We start from the raw sequence: 19,699 nt of genomic DNA, 5'->3' as shown, positions 1-19,699 counted from the left end.
GCGCAACCAGACAATTTAGGAGCACACACCGTAAATCAACATGCTAACCAAATATTCACATTTCTGCTAATTTCCACTGTATTACTTATAAGTACTTTGATGATAGATGAACACATTTCGCTACTTAGTTACTTTTCATAGAAAGTAATGCTTACGTTACTTTTTAGTTACTTTTGCGTTATCTTTGCTTGATCTCTTTCAGGCCTTGCAGGTGTTTTTTATGACTAAAAAGTTCTGCATTCAGATATTGCATATTTCATCACAAAAATGTTGATCTCTGGCCTGTTATCTCAGTTTCTTAAACTTTTCCCACACAGGCGTGTACGCATAGAGTACATAATGTGACTACATTTAGTTAAATTCAGTACATCATTTTTTTTTATCAAATTAATTAAACAAAAAAAGTAACTTGCATTACTTTTTAAAAAATTTTACTCAAATATTAATTTGTACATTTATAAAGTAATGCGTTACTTTACTCGTTACTTCAGAAAAGTAATATTATTACATAATGCACGTTACTTGTTACACTGCCAATCACAAATATTAATCAAAGAAATAGAAATGAGTCTATTAAATAAACAATTTATGTTTAAAAAAATTTCCCTCCAATTTTATTTTAAATGTGAAGTTATTTAGCATATATCAATTTGACCCCAAACATTAAAAGTGTTTCTAAAATTTGAACATAACAGGAGGGTTCAAACAATATCACAATGCAATAAAGACCCCATCAGATCCGATGTATTGGATTTTAACTAACAAGAATGGAAGTGGGTTTAAAAACTAAAGGGGCAGGAAGAGGGTTGTTACTGGTCAGTGGGCATTAGTGGAAGAGGGATGGGAGGGGTGGGTCTATTTCTATTGTCTCCGCCCACTCACCGAGACGGCAGCTGGTATGACATCATAACAGATTCATCCACGTTAGCCATGAGCAGCCACAGTGGGTCCTGCAGTACATACTTGATCAGGTTCTCGCTGCCGTCCAGCGCCCCTGATCCCGAACCAGATCCTTGCCCCTTGGCATTATGGGATTTCTGCGAAGAATCCACGCTGCCAAAGTAGTTACTGCTGTTGTTGCTGCTTCCTAAAGAGGAATAAAAAAAGTTTTGATCAATCACAAGATGATCTCAAAGCACTTCTTATAACTAAACATAAAAGTAATTCTTCAGAGGATACGGGAGTAACATTTCTAGTACAGGATGCATATGTTGTGGCCTCAGATGTGAGATAGTTAGTTTAGTTTCCTTCACATTCGTGTAATCACTACAATCTGCACACTTCAGTTACACTTCACACTTTTTATCTGAAACCAGCAATAATCTTAATATCGCTTACTGTGCAAGTATACGTGAACTGCATTTGCAAAATGTTTTTATCCAAAGCAAACCACAGAACATTTAAAGTTTTTATTAAAGTATTAAAAATTTCCCTTGGTCTTGATCCCACACCCCTTTCACTGTTAATGCAATGCTTTCAAACTACCGTACTGACCGGTTCCACTGGCAGAGCCGCCACTAGCGGATGTTCTGCGGCCGTTAGAACCGGAGCCCATGGAACCCGAGGTGGCAGAACCGGTGCCAGAGTGCGAGTCCTCTGGGAGAATGTCCAGGAGGTCACTTGAAGACGAAAAGGCATCGCTATGTTGACCGTCGACAGGCGAACCTTCATCCTAAAACACAGAAAAGATCATTTAAATGTATGCATGCATTTGGGAGACGCTTTGTCCAAGGCAACCACGCTCTACCAACATGAACACATTACATCTAACAACACTCATTTTTCATTAGGTACCAAAGCATAAGTTTGGTTAGCTAATGTAACAAATATTTGTGACCCGTGCTTGCAAAATGAGACGTAATGCGCTCTGTATAATTTTGAGCTACAGGCAAAAGAAAGTATAAAATGTTTGTAGTTTTTATAAAAATAAGTACATTAAGCCCTCGTCTAGTGATTCCAATGCCCTAACTAGTCATTCAAAATCTAAAAGAATCTTTATTTGTACATTTTAAGAGAGGTGTACCTGTCCTATAAATGCTTAATCTAATACAAAGATGCATGTCCATCCACATCTGACATTTTGGTTTCGGTTTTAAAACATGCAGGAATTAGAAAGTAAAGTGCAGGACTTGCTTGATGTTAAAGGGCCCGTATTCCGCATCTAAAAACACATTACTTTATGTATATGGTTTAATACAATGTGTTCGTGTGGTTTAAGGTTTAAAAAACATTATTTTTCGCATAGCGTACATTATTGTAGCTCCTCTAAGTCCCGCCTTTTTTGTAATGCGTAGATTTTTACATAGCTCATCGTTCTAAGAACATTATATTAGATCCTTGCATTACAGTAGATCTTAAACCTGTCTGTCTCAATGTCAATCAAAAAAGAAAGAAAGAAAAAAGAAACATATATACATATAATAATAATAATAATAATAATAATAATAATAATAATAATAATAATACTTTCTAAAGCGCCTTTAAAAGTAGCATCTCAAAGCGCTTCAGTATTGTATTTTTTATATTTTATATTTATATAATTCAGTACGTTTTAATATGTGAGTTTTTAACTTTGTGTGGTCTAAATTTATTAGTTTTATCAGTGCGGTGATTTTGTTTTTGAACCTTTAACTCTATTTTTCTCAAAACTGACTTTGCTGACTCTTATCATTTTTTTGTCAAAATCCAACAAATCATACATCGTTTTGAAGTTTTTTTTAATAGATAATGTCAAAAAATAAATAACAAATTTTTATAATTTGCTCATTTTGCCATCACAGGTCACCTTTTTTCTTCTAATGTAAGACAAAGCTGTGCTAATAATGTTAATATTTAAAACTGGAACTCTAGTAGACATTATATCCATTTGACCTTTTGGGTTCAGAAGTAATTGTGGATAATTTAACTCCCTTGTTTGAAAAACAACCACATGTTGGTGCACAAAAAGTTTGCTATCCAGGTCAAAGAGATAAAATAATAAGAGAAGAAAAGTATTTCTGTAGCTCAATTGTTTAGGTATTCCTCGACTTGATTCCCAGAAATCGGACAAATTCATAAAAATGTAGCTTAAATAGCTTAACAAAAGTGTCTGCCAAATGCACAAATATACGTATAAACATAAAGGTGTTCAAAACATAAAAGTTCAAAAATGTGTGCTGTTATCATGCTCAAGTAAAAAAAAAAAAACTCCCTACCTGTTGCACAACCTTGTCAATTTTAGCTTTTCCAGCTGCACTCAATGCTTTCTCAACAACACTGCTGTAGCTCTGTTGTGGTACAATAGAGGGCGCTGTGCTCTCCAGTCTCTCAGCACAGCGTTGAGTCTCCTCTAACTGCAGAAGGTTCAGCTGCAATGGCGAACTGCACCGTGATTGAAACAAAGGTGGGGAGGGTGGGCCGCCCCCGCCCACGGACTGAGGGGTTGGGCTCCGCGATTGCTCCTCCCTCAGGTCAGGTTCCGGGGGTTTCGGGGGCTCATCCGGACACGTGAAAGCGAACGGTTGTGGCTGAAATGCAGTCTGTGGGGTGAAAGGGTTCTGAGGGGTAAATTGAGTCTGTATAGTAAAAGCGGACTGAGGAGGAAACGGCGCCTGTGGAGCGAAAGTGGGCTGTGGAAAGGAAGGCTGGGCGGGGAAACTTCCCTGCTTCGGGTAGAAAGGCTGCCGCGGGGCACCGCCCATCTGTGGAAACATGTAGTTGGGCAGCACCAGGGCCACCATGGGTGTGACCAGAGGAGCGGAGTATGGCGTCTGGATGGGTTGCATTGGAATGCGTGGATCCTGGCTGCACTGACTGTCCCCAAAACCCGACATAGGAGCATCCACCCTGGGCGGCATGGGACCAGCCCCCGGGTACACCTGAAGCGGGTACGCGGGCATCACAGCCGGATAGGCGATGGGGTACGTGGATTGTGACGTGTCTGATGGAGACCAGGAGGTCTGGTTGAGACCCTGCAGCTGAGGTCTGGGTGCCGGTCTACGACCAGATGGAGTGCTATCGGAGGACTCGTTTGGCTTGACGCGCTTGGATTTAGTCTTTTTGTTGCGACCTCTGCGAGTTCCAGTGGTTTCTGGTGCGCCTCCACTCGGCTTACACAAGCGTGCTGGAGCAGGAACAGCTGAAGAAAAAAAGAGTGACAAAGTTAAGCTTCCTTTAAACTCAATGTCATAAACCGAATTCTGCCCCACCTCCGAATCAAGTGAACCGTAACCCGAGACCACCTCTGCAAAGCGTACAGTACCTCTGGTACAGTACAGAGCGATCACACTAGCCAAATGAAGCGTACTTTGGGGTCAAACGTACTTGGGTACGGGACAGGTCACATAATGTGAGTTGGGGCAGTTGTTTTTTGTAAGTTATGTTTGTAAAAACTACTTAAATGTCCTAATGTAACTAAGGCCTAGTCCTGGCTTAACCTAAACCCTGTCTGGAAAACTGACCCATAATGTCATCTTGGTGTTCCTGTGGCTCAACTTGTAAATATTTGTGTTATCAATGCAAAAGGTCATAGGACAATTTAAATTAGAGGTCATCTTGGGTCCAAAGAAATGTCCCCTACCCGAAATGACCTGAATCACTTTTTACCCAAACCCAACATGCATAAAGACCTCACCCGAGACAAACCTGAGAAAATTAGACCCGAACCAGTGGCAATTTTTTATCCCAAATATAAATGACACCGTCTTACCGTATTTTCTGGACTATAAGTCACACTTTTTTCATAGTTTGGCGGGTCCTTGAACTTCTAGTCAGGTACGACTTATACATCAAAATTATTTCATATGAACCAAGAGAAACCATTACCGCGAGAGTCAGCTATATGCTGCTCCTGTATTTATGTAATTCAATGGATTCAGGAGCTTGGTGAACTTGATTTGGCTCGTCGTGTTAATTTAGCCTATTCAGCCTCCCAGGTATGTTCTGTATGCTACTTTTTATCGTGTAAATAACTGATAATGTTACGTTAAGATGTACGGACACCTATTCAGCCTGCTGTTCTGTGAGCTATTGTTTAGTTGAATAACTTGCCTTTCCAGATTAAAAGTCTGTTCTTCGGCTTGGATTTTGTGAAATCAGCTTCTAAATAAACGCGACATATAGTCCAGTGTGACTTATATATGTTTTTTCCTCTTCAAAACGCACTTTTGACTGATGTGACTTATACTCCGGAGCGACTTATAGTTCAGAAAACACAGTATGTTGGATAGAAAGAAACCCTGGTGGCCAATTATTTTCATTTGTTATCTGACGACGACACCAAGGTAAACAGGTCTGTTTCAATGAAAATTAACCTATGAGTTTTCTCGGGTCCGTTCGGCAAATACGCATGCATTTTAAATTACCTGAGCCACTAATATTATACCCGACCCGTGTCCGAGGCACACGTGAAAATGTTAGAACCCGCTCGAGTCTCGGGTCGGACCTCAGGTTTTCAGATCTAAGTGGACCCATGAAGACCTGGGGCAAATGCATAAATGTAAATGCTGTAATTGCTTTAATTATGTTAAAATCTTTTTAATAAATCATTCAATAATTACAGCAGGGGGGCCCAAATTCAGTCTTGCTAAGCATATTAGAAACCTCCAGGCAGGTGTGCTGAGGCAAGTTGGAGCTCTTCAGGATTCCAGCCCTCGAAGACCGAGTTTGGGCACCCTTGAATTACAGCAATTACTGGTTCACCTGGTCTGTGATTGATACTCCAATTAGAGAAATACAAGTCCTTCACCTACACCCCTATTGTTTCATGTGACCCCCAAGCCAACTAAATCAAGTTGTGTAAATCTAACTAACATTGCATTCAATCTATACATTTCTATTATTAGTATTCAACCATTGCTGACGCCATGCTCTACCAATACAATGGAGATTTTTCATAAAGAAAGAGCTGCATTGTGAACATTCAAACAAGTGAACAATGAATCCTTGCTTACCCTCGGATGCCACCTGTCCCTTTTGCCTTTCCAGGTAGAGGGAACAGTCTGCTTTAAAAGCGTGCACGCCGCGCAGCTCTCTGAAGCGGCTGAGGAAAGCCTGCTCTTCTTTCTGGGTGTGTGCTGCCAGAACCTGCTTGGTTAGGCCCAGTTTCTTGTAAGCCTCTCTCCCTTGCGGTGAGACTGCGGCCGGTGGTACGGTAAGAACCTGAGCTTCAGTGCCTTCAGCGCTGGGGACGTCCTCTATGATCTCTGCCAAGAACAAGAACACACGGTTAACTTTAAAATCAACAAGAGCAAACACAGGTGGACCAACCATCACACGTTTACTGGTGCTTCAAAGCCCTGCACAAGAATATGCATCTATTCTTGGAAAAGGCTGACTGGCACAGTAAAATCAACTCAATCATCTTTTTGTCCCTATCATTGTGGGATGTTTTTACTAACTTTGTAAGGAAGAGAACTGTTGCTGTGAAGAGATGTTTCTTGTTGAGGATATGACTATAATGAAAAAAGTGTTTTGCTAAGGAACAGACAAAAGAAAAGCTTGAACACAAGTAAACTCAATGGCTCTGTTCTGAATGCTCGTCAGCTGCCTATGCAGACAGAATTTGAAAGCTTTTGCAGCAGGCAGCAACATTATGTTTTTTTTCATTCACAGACATAAAGATGCCAAAGAATGCATTGAAAAAATATGCTTAATTGTTTTCTGACATCTACATAGAAGGTTTGTGGCTTTATTAAATGCAAAATACATCCATTTACAACCTTAGGATTTGCCCCCACTGTGAAATGGTATATTATTACCTTATTTGGAAGGGTCATGAATAATAATGTTGAGCTCTGCTCTGATTGGCTGTTTCTCAGAGCAGCTCCTTTAGTAGCTCTCTGTGTGTGTGTGTGTGTGTGTGTGTGTGTGTGTGTGTGTGTGTGTGTGTGTGTGTGTGTGTGTGTGTGTAAACAGATCTTATGTTTGAGTCTGTATCAGATGAAGATACAGAATTTATGGAATAAATGATTATTTGAAGATTGTTAAAGGGGGTCATAGTGTGAACATTTGTTTTTTTCACGTTTAAGTGCTATAATTGGGTCCCCAGTGCTTTTATCAACCTAGAAAATGTATAAAAGATCAACGCATTAATTTAGTTTTGGTAAAAATTTTCTGTGAAAAATGTGGTTATTCAGATTTCGCCTGTTTTGTGATGTAGGTAGCAAGGCCAATTACAATAATACCGCCCCTAAATCTACACAATCCAACCACGGCACTGCCATTTAGTGCAGAGAGAAAGATAGAAAATAATTGACAGCACAATTGAGTTTCAATTGCAACAAACCACCATTATGGTGATCAGTGTTTGCATTAGCATTTTAAAGGACACACACATTTTTGCTCAGGCCTACAAAGTAGCAATTTTAACATGTTATAATAAATTATCTATGGAGTATTTTAAGCTAAAACTTCACATAAGCACTCTGGGGACACCACATACTTTTTTTTACATCTTTAAAGGCTGTTTCTGAGTTTGCGTTTTTCACAGACATCCCGTAAAGATGTGACATGCATTGTATTTGTAATCGTGCAATGTAGATCTGGTATACTCTACAGATTTAAAAATTGAGTACAAAAAATATTTGTAATGAAATCAACAGCGAGTCTTCCAGGTCGGTCACAAAGGCAATGCTATTTGGTTTGAAGCATAACATTGCTGCCTATGCAAAGCATTTACAATAATAATTTATGAGGTTTCATGACTTTATGATGCTGCCTAAGAAAGTCAACCGCTCTTGTAGACAGCAAAGTTTTGAACAGAGCCATTATAAAATCTGACAGATGGACGGACAGAGAGAGAGGAATGAATAATTACCTTTTTTGTCTCCCACATGTACAATGGTGCTGCTGTAGCTGCACTGGCTGGTGATGGACACCACGCTTTCAGGTTTACTGGGCAGTGGAAGTGGGGCGAGAGATGGGCTCACGACACCAGAGCCAGGGGTCTTCTTAGACACATCTAATGATGAGAGACCCACCTGACCCTTCAGATGACCTGATTCTATAGAGAGAGACAAAACAGAGAAAAGTAGATTAAACCAGAGCCCTGTTTACACCTGGTGTTAAGGTGCGGATCACAAGTGAATGACAGAGACGCATGTCCAGTGGTGATTTAGTCTGTCTCTTTTGTCCACTTTTGACTAATTACTTAGAGGGGGAGTCCTTAAAGCGCGAGCGAAAGAAATGGCAGCTTTTAAATTGACACAAACTAATATTACGTCAGAGTCCGCTGCTTATGTTGTAAGTAAACATGCTGCACAGTGTTTTGTACATGTATATGTAAGAGCTTTCTGATATTTTAGAGAAATTTATGAATTAAGCTTGCATGCTCTCAAAATGAAACAAAACTACTTTTTTTCCTGACGGGAGGGTTTCTAGTGGACAAATCACAGCGCTTGCGGTCCATGTAGAATAAAACGCGTTGATAATTTTTGGCGAGGTGCGCGTAATAGCCCTTCTGTGTCATGTATAAAACACTAAGGATCATTATTAAAACTGGATTGTTTAATACCTTCAGCTACTTGAATGGAGTTCTCAGCGGCTCTCTGCTTGTCCTCGTCTGAAGATGTAGTGTTTGAAGACGACTGGCACTTTCTCTTTACTGTGATGGGTATGTTACAGCTCTCCAAATACCTTACAGAGAGATGAAGATAAGGAATGCAAATGAGTTTTATGAATGACTAGCTAGAACAAATTTAAAATAAAAGCACATAGGATTGGCGTCGTTTTGTCTTTATGACAGTGTTTTGTATCATTCTGACCCAACATCAATGCTTATTATAGTTTTATTGTAAGCCAAGACAGTAGAACTCCTATTACATTAACTTGAATCTCTTATGGCGCGTTCACACCAGAAGCGAATGAAACGCAAATGATTTACATGTTAAGTCAATGCAAAGAAACGATAAGATATCCTGCCCAGCGATTCACGTGGCAAAAATTGAGCATTTCGGCATTTGACGAGCATAACACGTGGCGGATATTCGCCCCACATTAACCAATCAGGAGCTTGCTTTAGTATTGATGTGATTACGATATATCGAGCGGAGTCAGAAATGCGAAACAACAATGGAGTACAAAATCATAGTTGTTGTATGTGGACACCTGTAGCTGTACCACACATTTTTGTACTTTTATAGAAATGGGAATAAAAAGGATCTTGCTTGGAAAAAAAGTGAGTGACGAAGTCGGACAATCTGGCAAATTGTAAAAAAAATGCGGCACATGCGAATGCGGCACATTTCACGCGCGAATGCGGCACATTTCACGCGCGAATGCGGCACATTTCACGCGCGAATGCGGCACATTTCACGCGCGAATGCGGCACATTTCACGCGCGTATGACGCAAATTTCACGCGCGAATGACGCAAATTTCACGCGCGAATGGCGCAAATATCACGCGCTACTAAAGCAAATATCACGCGCTAATAAAGCAAATATCACTTGCAAATGACGCAAATTTCACTCGCAAATAACGCAAATTTCACTCGCAAATGACGCAAATTTCACTCGCAAATGACGCAAATTAACTCATAATGTTCTAGCATCTAACTACTGTGCGAGTAGCGCGATTTATTCACTTCATTCGCGTCTGGTTTGAACGCACAGTTAGCAAACATCAGCGCAGACATAGGCAAGGAAAACATTTTTTAAATGCAAAGTCACTAATTTAAAACACAGCAACATCAACATCAGAGATGCAAACTGATAAAACCTCCCATAAGTAAAGGGTTTATGATGATGCACAGTTTCAAATTAAGCTTTTTAGGACAGTGTTCCTGATGTTAAAGAGATAATCAATAAACAAATGTCCACCTGACGCACGAAAAGAAGTTCTCAAGCGCTCTAACGAGCAGACAAAACACCTGTGGATCTTCTCTTCATGACAGACGATCAATAAATCGATTAAATTGAACAAACCAACAAATCTTTGTTAATCAGGTTGTGACTTTGTGCCTTTGTACCTTATTACGCTGTCCAGACAGCTAATCTGCTGATAGGAGTAGACGGTTTGATCTTTGAAGGCTAACTCCTCTTGCACCGCTCCTCGCTGGTCCTCAGGGGGATCTTTCCAGTTGACGGGGTACGCAGAGTCTTTGGGTCGAACCGCTGGACTTTTCTGAAGACTCTGTGCGGGAAAGGAGTTGAAGATTTAATTTACGAAATTAATTAATTTGATATTAAAATAGCAAACAAACAGGTGCAGACATGTACACATACTTGTAGGGCTTTTCTTCGACTCCTGGCTCTTTTGCATGTGAATGCCTTTGCATATCTCCTGAAAGCTCCTCTGAATTAATGCACAAAAAAACAATAAATCAAACAGTGCTTAATGTATGAAAAATCAATCCCATTAGAAAATTATGATCATTAACAATCTCATTTGGTACATGCACTTAAAATATCATTAGAAGTGCTTCTCAATGTCTTCTTTCTTTAAGCTGGAAGCAGCTGTTTCTCTGATATCACAATAATTTATAAATGCACAGAATTGTTTGAATGTCTCATCCATAATTTAAATATTTAAGAAAATGCATCAGGTCACGCATCAAACAGCAATGCATGTTTAATTGGGTCATGGCACTCACCGGTTTGACGTGGCTCCCGTCTTCTTCCTCTTGGCGTTGACGTGGTCCATTACTCTCGCTCGATGACGGCAGGCTCAGCAGGTGATCGTTACTGCCAAGACTTCCATAACCACTCGAGCCGTTGTTGTGCACCGGCTACGCACAAAGACACACACATTTGTGTTTTTTGACTTGACTTTCAAAAGTTCTGTTTTGTGCTTTGTTAAACTTTAAACCAACTTGGTCAGCACGAGTAAATAAAAGCACCTGCAAGAGGAGTCGGTGAATTTGCTCTGTGATTTCCTGAATATCCGAATCCAGAGTTTTCCCCTCAGCCACGGCCGGAGCTGCAAACACATCTTCGTTCACCGGACCCCTGGAAGGATGAACACAAATCACATAAATCACAACTGGATAAAGGAGGAGAAATGGAGTAGCATCAACAAATGCAACCAAAATGCAAGTGTCGCATGCAATAGCGATATTCGCAATAGCATGAAAACATGCATGCCAGAGTACATCAGGACCCCTCCAAAAATGTTACCCAGCTTGTGAACTTACATGCGAACTTTGTGCCGGCCGATGACAAAGGAAACTTTGCGGCTCCAGGGATTGACGAAGCTGGACCAGCTGGTATCAATGGTGATGTATTCTCCATTACGAGCGCAGAAGCGGATGGAGTGATCGAACGGTTGGCCGGCATACTGCAGGACTGATGAAGAAGAAGAGCTCGGTTAGGTGAATGAAATGAAAAATTTCATTCATAACTCATCTGCATTGTGCCGCCACCAGCTTTTTTGAACAAAAAGAGCCAAAGTATGTATAAGTGCCGACGGTATTTTAAGTATAGAAAATAAAGACACACATAACCTTTGAGAAATTAAGTTAGGTCAAAGTTAACTTCATGTATGTAATATTGTCTTTGAATAATAAAAAATAGTAACGGGAGGAGTCAAGTTTGACAGACAAATAAAGCAGCCCACCTGTCCAATTCAAAAACACTCACTTTTTCTGTGAATACCAAGCATGATTGGTCGATCACTAGGATGCAGGTGCAGTAGGACAGGTGTGCCAATCAAATCCTGCGGTAGGTATCCTAGCAACGGAACAGCCCTAACAAATAAACAACATAGATTGGATCGTGAGAAATGATTCAAAGCAGGTGCGTTACATTACATTATAACATGCATTGCTGTGTGCACGCTAAAATAAAATAAAAAATTGGGTAAAATTTGGTCAAAACCCAGTCGCTGGTTTAACATAGAAAATGTCCAAATTTGACCTAACCATGGGCTGAAACAAAAAAGTATAGGTTAATGTATACTCAACGGTTGAGTTTCTTTATATTTGGCCAAACAATAGCTTGAAACAACCAAACATTTTTTTAAATGTGTAATAAGCAATGTTCAAGTCCAGAGGACAATGGCTGTGTCCAAAATAGCCCCCTACACCCTCATTCCCTATATTAGTTTGAATGAAACTAAATTCGGACACTACTCAGGATTAGTGCTGTGAGCGCCATCTTGTGTCGAGACACAGGAGTTCCTTTGGCAGGCGATTTAAAGTGAAGGGGTAGCGGCTAACCGTTGCGATGCATTATGGGATTAAATAAGTGCACTGATAATAATATAATTTTGGACACAGCCAAAACTTTTTAAAATTCGTCATATTTTAGATCATGGTTTCCTAAACCCTGGTGGCTTTCAAGGGAACTGCAGGGGGTCCGTGAGTTGATAAAAATTATAAATTATAATGAAATCATAAAAAGTAAATTATTTCAATAATTAAAATCTGAATAAAATGCTTACTAACAAAAAAATATTTAATTTGTTTAATCTCAATGTCATGTGACCATTACTTGAGAACTTATTCAAAATGTACCAATAAATGAAAATTACCAGATTTTTAACTTATCCTTTATTTTACCAGGAATAATCCTATTGAGATAAAAAATCTATTCTACCAAAAATGCAGCACACAAAGTTTCACACAAAAAAAAGATGAAGGTCTAATAACAGTTAATAATAACAATAATGATGTAAAATACTGATAAACTTCAAGTAAATAATTTGGGTCAAGGGGGTTCGGCTAACAAAAAACTTTGAAAAACAAGGATTATCACTATTACTTCTCATCCACATCCTGAAACACACAGCTGGGTGTGTGTGTCGTGGTGAAAATCCGTTTGTCTGTCGGGATTCTAGGAGCTGAGGGGGAAACACGAAGAAAAAGGACACTTAAAATCTAAAGGCATCATAAATGTGCAATTCTGATGCTTTAGCTTCTCATTGAAGGATCCTCACTAACTAGCACTTCAGGATGCTACTTTAAAGTGCATATACATTTGCATTTCAAATATATCTGTGTATGTAAATATACCACATAACTGCCAGGGCCACAGGGTTATGACAAAAACTCTAACTGCTGAATGTTTCCTTTAAAGGGGTCGTATATGAGATTTTTTTTTAAAGATGTAAAATAAATCTTTGGTATCCCCAGAGTGCATATGTGAAGTTTTAACCCCAAATACCCCACAGATCATTAATTATAGCATATTAAAATTGCCACTTTGTAGCTGATGAAATGCAAACACTGATCGCCATAATGGTGGTTTGCTGAAATTGACTTGGTGACCTATTTTTCATTAAGTTACAGGGTTGTTATTTTTCGCATTTTCTAGGTTGATAGAAGCACTGAGGACCCAATTATAGCACATGGAAAAGTCAGATTTTCACATTATGACCCCTTTAACATACATGCTTAGTTACTCCTCACCACATATATGTACAAGAATAAGCTAAGCTATACGTAAGAGAAACCGCTGCGATAATACAACAAGTGTAAGGACTGACCTTCATAGCCGGAGTGCACTCTCTCGGCCAGCAGGAGGCAGCAGAACTGATCTTCTGAGTGTTCAGTGTCCTGCACTTTCATCAGGTATGGAGTCATTCGAAACGGTAAATACTGAAGATCTCCCGCACACTCCTTCCCTCCACTGAAGAAGATGAATAGAGAAAATTAGTTTTATTGTCTTTTTGCCACAAGTAATAAAATGATGTGGCTCACAGATCCACGGTGCAAAACATTTAACAGATCGTTACACAAAGTTAACCTGCTGAAAAAAATACAATAAAATCATAAAATGTAAATAAATAATTTAAAAATTAAAAATCTGAATAAAACACTTACTAACAAAAAATATATTTATTTGGTTTAATCTGAATGTCATGTGACCAAAATGTACCAATATATTATACACATAGTTAACCTGCTGAAAAAACCCGAAAGATAATCTATGTACTAATACACTGAAAAAAATCACTTCATTCAATTTACTCAATTTGTTTAAGGTAAGTGGTTGCAATCAATTTATTTAAGCTACATTTAAACAAAAGTTTTTTATTTTATTTTATGTAGTAATTTTTTTGTTGAAATGTAGCTTAAATAAATTTATTGCAAATTGTAAATTGAATGAATCATTTTTTCAGTGTATGCATATACTTAATAATATACTTAATAAATAAATACTCTACAATTTTAATAAATACTTTACAATTTCTTTTACCCAAGGGTACAACTATATCTGAACTTTCAACAAAAAACTTCAAATAATAAACATCGGCTCTGTTTCTAAACCTGAGAAGCGTGCTACGTAGACAACTTTGGGATGTTTTCAGCACATACGCAGTTACTGAAAGGTATTATGATATCTTATATAATTCAAGACATGTATCATTCACAGAAAACATAATCCCATAATGCACCGTGGCAAGACCAGAGGGAAACAATCATGCAAAAATAAAATCATTTAATATTTTAATCTTTTTATTTAATAAAACAACACTAGACTACATAATACTACTGTTGAGATAGTCTCTCATTTGTAATTCACTTTGGATAAAACATCTGCTAGATAAATAAATGTGTGCCATCAATGGATTTTTACTTTCACAGCTGTAACTTAACAATTGCATGATTCGTTTTGAAGAGCACAATTGGTATGACGCACAACCCAACGTTACAAATATTTCAAATGCATCTGAGACTACAAAGTCAACACAACACGTCATCTCATGCAAGATGACTCACATGTGCACACAACAATGTTTACTTGGTGATTTAAGTGAGCACAAATCTTAGCCTTACATGCAATGCTGTCTTAAAATTGGGCTTGCAGTGTGGTATTTTAAGAAGCACCATATGTTTCCTATGACGACAAAACCCCACTTGAAGTTGTTTACTGAATGTTTTCCATGATCAAACCAAGCACATTACTGAGATTTAAATCCTATTCAAATATACAGATGTTGAGCGTAATTGATTTCCTCCTGCTGATTTAAAATAGAAAGGTCCATGAATAAAATCAAGTTGAACAGATGGTGTACGAGATGCAAGTCAGCATAAATTTACTCTTAACCCTTAAAACGGGCGCACACGCACTCACCTGATCCGACAGAAGAAAGATTTCTCCTGCATGCAATCTGACGGTGATGATTCTGAGAGCAAAAAACAAGATAGTAATGAGTTAAGGGTTTAATTTAACAGTATGATGTCATTAACAGCTGTTTTCGGTATATTCAATCAACACAGGATTTAACCACCACAAAGCAGCCTTACTGTGTTTAAAGCATTTCAGGTCGCATTTTTGTCTACTGCTAGTTTCTAAAAAATGTTTTAGTCCCTCTTTTTTGATTTAGATCAGCTTTAACTAAAAGAATTAGGAAGTGGGGCAGACTAAATCTGACATTTGGTTTGCTGTGTCCTGGCACTTAACCACAAAAAATGATGCAAATGTATTCACATTGTGGAAAGATTAAGGGCAGGGCTTTCACACTACTAAAGCTTTTGACGTCAGAGCTTCATCCCAATAAAAGCTCAGCGGATCTGCCCAAAAACGGCCTTCATTCAGGCTGTAGTTTGCCGTTGGCTTAAAAAGAATATAAACAAATTAGGTGAACCTCTATTAAATGTGTGAAATACAATCTAAAGTGTCATAATGATGAAATTTGGAGCATCAAGGTAAAAATTGCACCTTACTCAGTCAATATTAAAGATATCAAGGTTATTTTTGCATGTTAAATTATATAAGATGATTTTATGTACACTAGTCTTCCTCAAGTGAGTAACATAAAAATGGTCTAATTTGAATCTGAAAAGTAAGACTGATTTGCTAGTTGGTCAGACTAACATCTTAACAGCTATGTTTATGCAGCCAGCCAGAGCGTTAAATGAGTCTCCATCGTGTTTGTCTTTTTGTGTTATACCTGCGCCGGTACACATGCTCCAGGACGGCAGTCTGTATGGTGTAGTGAAGCTGTAAAACACGCTAACATCCTGCGGCGTAAGAAACTCCACAAATTTAGCGTTCTTGAATGCATCCCGTTTACAATTCAAGATGGAGGCCGCCTGGTCTGAAATGTAGACGATCTTTCCGGTGATGAGGGACACAGCGACTGCGAAGATATCCTATACGACAAAGATGCCATGATCAAAAGATATCCAATGAAAATTTGCATTTATTAAAATAAATATTTAAAGTAAGTGATCACAAGAATGCAAGAAAAACAATGCATGTTAAAAAATGAGTTAATGTTGTTAATAAAATAAATGCTGAATAGCAAAAACCACCTTTGAAGGTTGTCATGCTGTCTTATTGTACTTGTTTTAGCTTAATTTGTGCCTCTCTTATTATGTTGGTCAGTTGAATGTTAATTAGATCCAATCCATGTTCAGTAAAAATAATTTGATGCAGAAAAAATTAGCTAATAGACCAACTGTATAGTATTGTATACAAGTGTTTATTATCGGTATCGGCCAGAAGTTGTCTGTTTAAATCGGAATCGGCCCAAAAACATCCTATCGGTGCATCCCTAATTATCTATCTGTCTAATCATTGATTGGATGCTCATATGACATGTAGTTAAAGATATGCACAGAGAAAAACCAAACTAGACAACGTAACAATATAAAGATAAACTTACTGTGTTTTTAAGGGTGTATTCAGAAGTGATGCTGTCTATCTCCTCTATGGTATATGAAGAAACGTCAAGGCCGGATGGTTGACTGTCATTAATCATAAGCAGCTGATAATATTCTTCATTTGCTAGAAACAGAAAAAAACTATAAATCAAGCAAATAATATAATGATAATTATAATGCCAAAGGACCAATATTATGCCCATTTTTACTAGATGTAATATAAATCTCAGATGTGTCCAGAATGAGTCGGTGAAGTTTCAGCTCAAAATACCCCACAGATCATTTATTATATCATATCCATGGTCAGTCAGGCTGTGGGCGGGGCTTTGTTTGTATGCCATCACACCAACAAGAGAATCAAAACATCATGTCTTATGAGACTGCTTTGGTTTAATGAGGATTAAAAAGGAGAAGTGGGTGATTTTTTTCATCGTAGGGTTGTTGTGTATAGACACTGCCAACACACACTTATGTCCAAACACCTTGTAAAAGTGGATTTTGCATAATATTGGCCCTTTGAAAAATAACCTAGGAACATGTTTTAACCAATTAAAATATCTAGTATAAAGTATTACAAATGCACGAAACTGAACTTATAATAATAATAGATTTTTTCACAAAAAAATGAATATAAGTTTGTCTTCATAAACATAACAAATGTGCTCTTATATTAACAGCTTCATGTAGGGATGCTCCGATCGATCGGCCGCCAATCGGTATCGGCCGATAATGGCATTAAATGACTCGATCGGTGCTCGCTAAATCTGCCGATCTCATAAACCGATCTTTCTGTTTACTTTTGTCATCAAAAGGATCCTGAATGCGGCTGCAATTAAAGACATTTTTTACGTAGCGCGAGCATTTTTACAACCTGTTGCTCATGTGCAGCGTGCAGATTTGTATGTCTCTCTTTGCCTTTATAGAGATATGCGTATTTTCTATGAGGATCGCGCTCCGGTAAACAGCGCGAGGCGTCTTCACATCCCCATCAAACAGCGTATACAACACATATCTATCACGAACAATTGCATCCTCATGCCAAAAGTTTCTTATTTGCATGCGTCTTAAAGTTTTGAGCGTTTAAACTTTTATTTTCCTCACAGCTGCTTGTCTGCGTTCAGCCGCCGCCCACACACACAGCAGCCTGTCATCAGCGCACGTGAACAGAGCGATCTCTCTCTCACGTCTTAAAGCTACAGTAACCTAATTCATCTCTCAATAAAATCACTCTCTGCTCTTGACTAAAGAATTTTTATACTTCATATGAATGCGTGTATATTTAATTAATACAGTAAAGTCTGTGAAGTGTTTTATTTTCAGTACTTTTAGGAGACATAAGCCTTTTTAAAGCCATATTAAATTTCTCTTTGCAGAATAAATATTTGTTGTGCTTATATATTTGAGTCTCTATTAAAACAATAATATACCTAATTACTGCAAGTAATATAACAAAGGCAACATCCGTGGTATTATTTTATTTAGAAAGACTGTAACAGTTACAGTCATCAAAGCGCTTGCATATCAGCTTTAAAAAATCGGTATCGGAATCGGTATCGGCCGATCACGAAGATTACAAATCGGTGATCGGTATCGGCTGCAAAAATCCTGATCGGAGCATCCCTAGCTTCATGCAAAATAAAAATGATTATTTCCTATAAATTTCAGGATGAACTTGAAAATGTTCATTGTTAGGATGAAACAAAGCTAAATTATATTAACTCTTTCTCCGCCAGCATTTGTAAAAAAGCAGCATTTTTTTTTTTTGATTTTCACAAAAGTTTATTTGGCTTCCAGAAAATGTCCTTTTTAAAATATATACTACTTTCAAAAAAAAACTTTCATCCTACCTTCATTTGTTCTCTTTTTAGGACCTCTCAAATATGAGTAGGTTTCTTAAAAAATACCAAAAAGCTGAGATAATTGCGTTTTTGATAGAGATCAGATTCAGAGCGATGATCAAAACATAAACAGAGTTTTTACTGTTTGGCCTGAGTGGATGCTTCCAGGTTTTCTAAGTTGGGTAAGTGTGCCACCTGGAGGATAATAGCGGAAATAAGGATTGCCGTAAAAACTCGTCATTGGCAATGAAGCGTTTTCTCCTAATTGACGAGAAAACTCGTCAATGGCGGGGAAAGAGTTAAATGGGTGTGATAAAGTGTTGCTTACCCTCCACTTGTCTGACGCAGCGCAGGGCGTATTTCAGGGTGTTCAGTGTGGTGGACTTGCTGCCCTTGTTCCGCTTTTCTGGAGGCAAATGAAGCTTCAGTTCCTTCAGGGTTTTGATCAACTCTTTCTGCGTCTTGGCCTTGGCGGATTCTTCACTACTGCAGGTGTCAAAAACACACACATATGGCTCAGAAACAAACTTCTAATGAAATATGCTAAACATGTGACACCTCCCTCTCACCAAATATGACCAAAAATAATTTGCAGTTTTTGTGTCTGGTGTATGTTTGCCGAACCTGCAGCCGCTGGTAGATGGGTTATCTTGCTCCGAGCTTGCACTCAGGAGACTGAATCCATTTGAGCTGCTGGGTGGTGAAGGACTGTGAGAGTTGGAGCTGTACAATGAACAAACACCATCATGAGCCATAAACCACAGACAGTTATTAAATCATGTATACATTGGACAGTTTTGCCATAGTGAGTAGCTTTATTTTATTCACTTTATACATGAACCCAAAGTCACGCAAAGGTTGTGGGTTCGATCCCGAGACATATACTGATGAAAAACGGGCACTGTAGGTCGCTTTGGATAAAAACCTTGACTTTATTTTGTAAATGTGCATTTTTTTGCATGAGTAACATCTTACATGCAAGCTTTCCCTGCTTTTTTCTAAAATCGACCATTTTGTGTGTTCTTTGGAATCGAACCCATGACCTTGCCTTCAGCGCCATACTCTACCAAATGAGCTATGGGAACACAAAAAGAAGTGATTCATTCAGTAAACCATCTGGAACAAGTCATGCCACATAAAAGCAAAATAAATGGACAAAAACAAGACAGATTTTCAATCTTTTCGCACAAAGAGTGGAAAATAGGTCTTTCGCTCGTACATGGAGGTCACTCTAATGTTGCTGTTACGCAATCTTTACCCGGCTTCACCGGTTCCTCAAAAACAGCATGTGTTATACCCAACAACGCCAGCATCAGCAGCTCTGAGAATAGCTG

The 19,699-nt window shown here is 38.5% G+C and overlaps 2 protein-coding genes across 2 annotated transcripts in view; one reads left to right on the top strand and one right to left on the bottom strand.

Annotated features, from left to right (window-relative positions):
- Positions 1 to 19,699, top strand: part of LOC141349067 (tripartite motif-containing protein 16-like protein) — a 267,698-nt gene that overhangs the window by 169,034 nt on the left and 78,965 nt on the right. The window lies entirely within an intron of this gene.
- The window catches only part of LOC129443196 (period circadian protein homolog 2), a 37,752-nt gene that overhangs the window by 3,393 nt on the left and 14,660 nt on the right, over positions 1 to 19,699 (bottom strand). The window contains exons 3-21 of the mRNA XM_073857339.1: positions 18,990 to 19,088; positions 18,694 to 18,851; positions 16,530 to 16,651; positions 15,813 to 16,014; positions 14,993 to 15,044; positions 13,401 to 13,543; positions 12,677 to 12,755; positions 11,555 to 11,661; positions 11,110 to 11,260; positions 10,816 to 10,924; positions 10,570 to 10,704; positions 10,198 to 10,271; positions 9,946 to 10,107; positions 8,492 to 8,613; positions 7,796 to 7,981; positions 5,931 to 6,182; positions 3,195 to 4,117; positions 1,495 to 1,672; positions 883 to 1,087 (exon numbers count right to left, since the gene is read on the bottom strand). Of these exons, the coding sequence (XP_073713440.1) occupies positions 883 to 1,087; positions 1,495 to 1,672; positions 3,195 to 4,117; positions 5,931 to 6,182; positions 7,796 to 7,981; positions 8,492 to 8,613; positions 9,946 to 10,107; positions 10,198 to 10,271; positions 10,570 to 10,704; positions 10,816 to 10,924; positions 11,110 to 11,260; positions 11,555 to 11,661; positions 12,677 to 12,755; positions 13,401 to 13,543; positions 14,993 to 15,044; positions 15,813 to 16,014; positions 16,530 to 16,651; positions 18,694 to 18,851; positions 18,990 to 19,088 (3,459 nt within the window). The remainder of the gene's footprint in view (positions 1 to 882; positions 1,088 to 1,494; positions 1,673 to 3,194; positions 4,118 to 5,930; positions 6,183 to 7,795; positions 7,982 to 8,491; positions 8,614 to 9,945; positions 10,108 to 10,197; positions 10,272 to 10,569; positions 10,705 to 10,815; positions 10,925 to 11,109; positions 11,261 to 11,554; positions 11,662 to 12,676; positions 12,756 to 13,400; positions 13,544 to 14,992; positions 15,045 to 15,812; positions 16,015 to 16,529; positions 16,652 to 18,693; positions 18,852 to 18,989; positions 19,089 to 19,699) is intronic.

Source organism: Misgurnus anguillicaudatus, chromosome 2 (genome assembly GCF_027580225.2).
Source record: "Misgurnus anguillicaudatus chromosome 2, ASM2758022v2, whole genome shotgun sequence".
Lineage (NCBI taxonomy): Eukaryota > Metazoa > Chordata > Actinopteri > Cypriniformes > Cobitidae > Misgurnus > Misgurnus anguillicaudatus.
The sequence above is the reverse complement of the archived record's forward strand: the minus strand, read 5'-3'. Positions and strand labels throughout refer to the sequence as shown.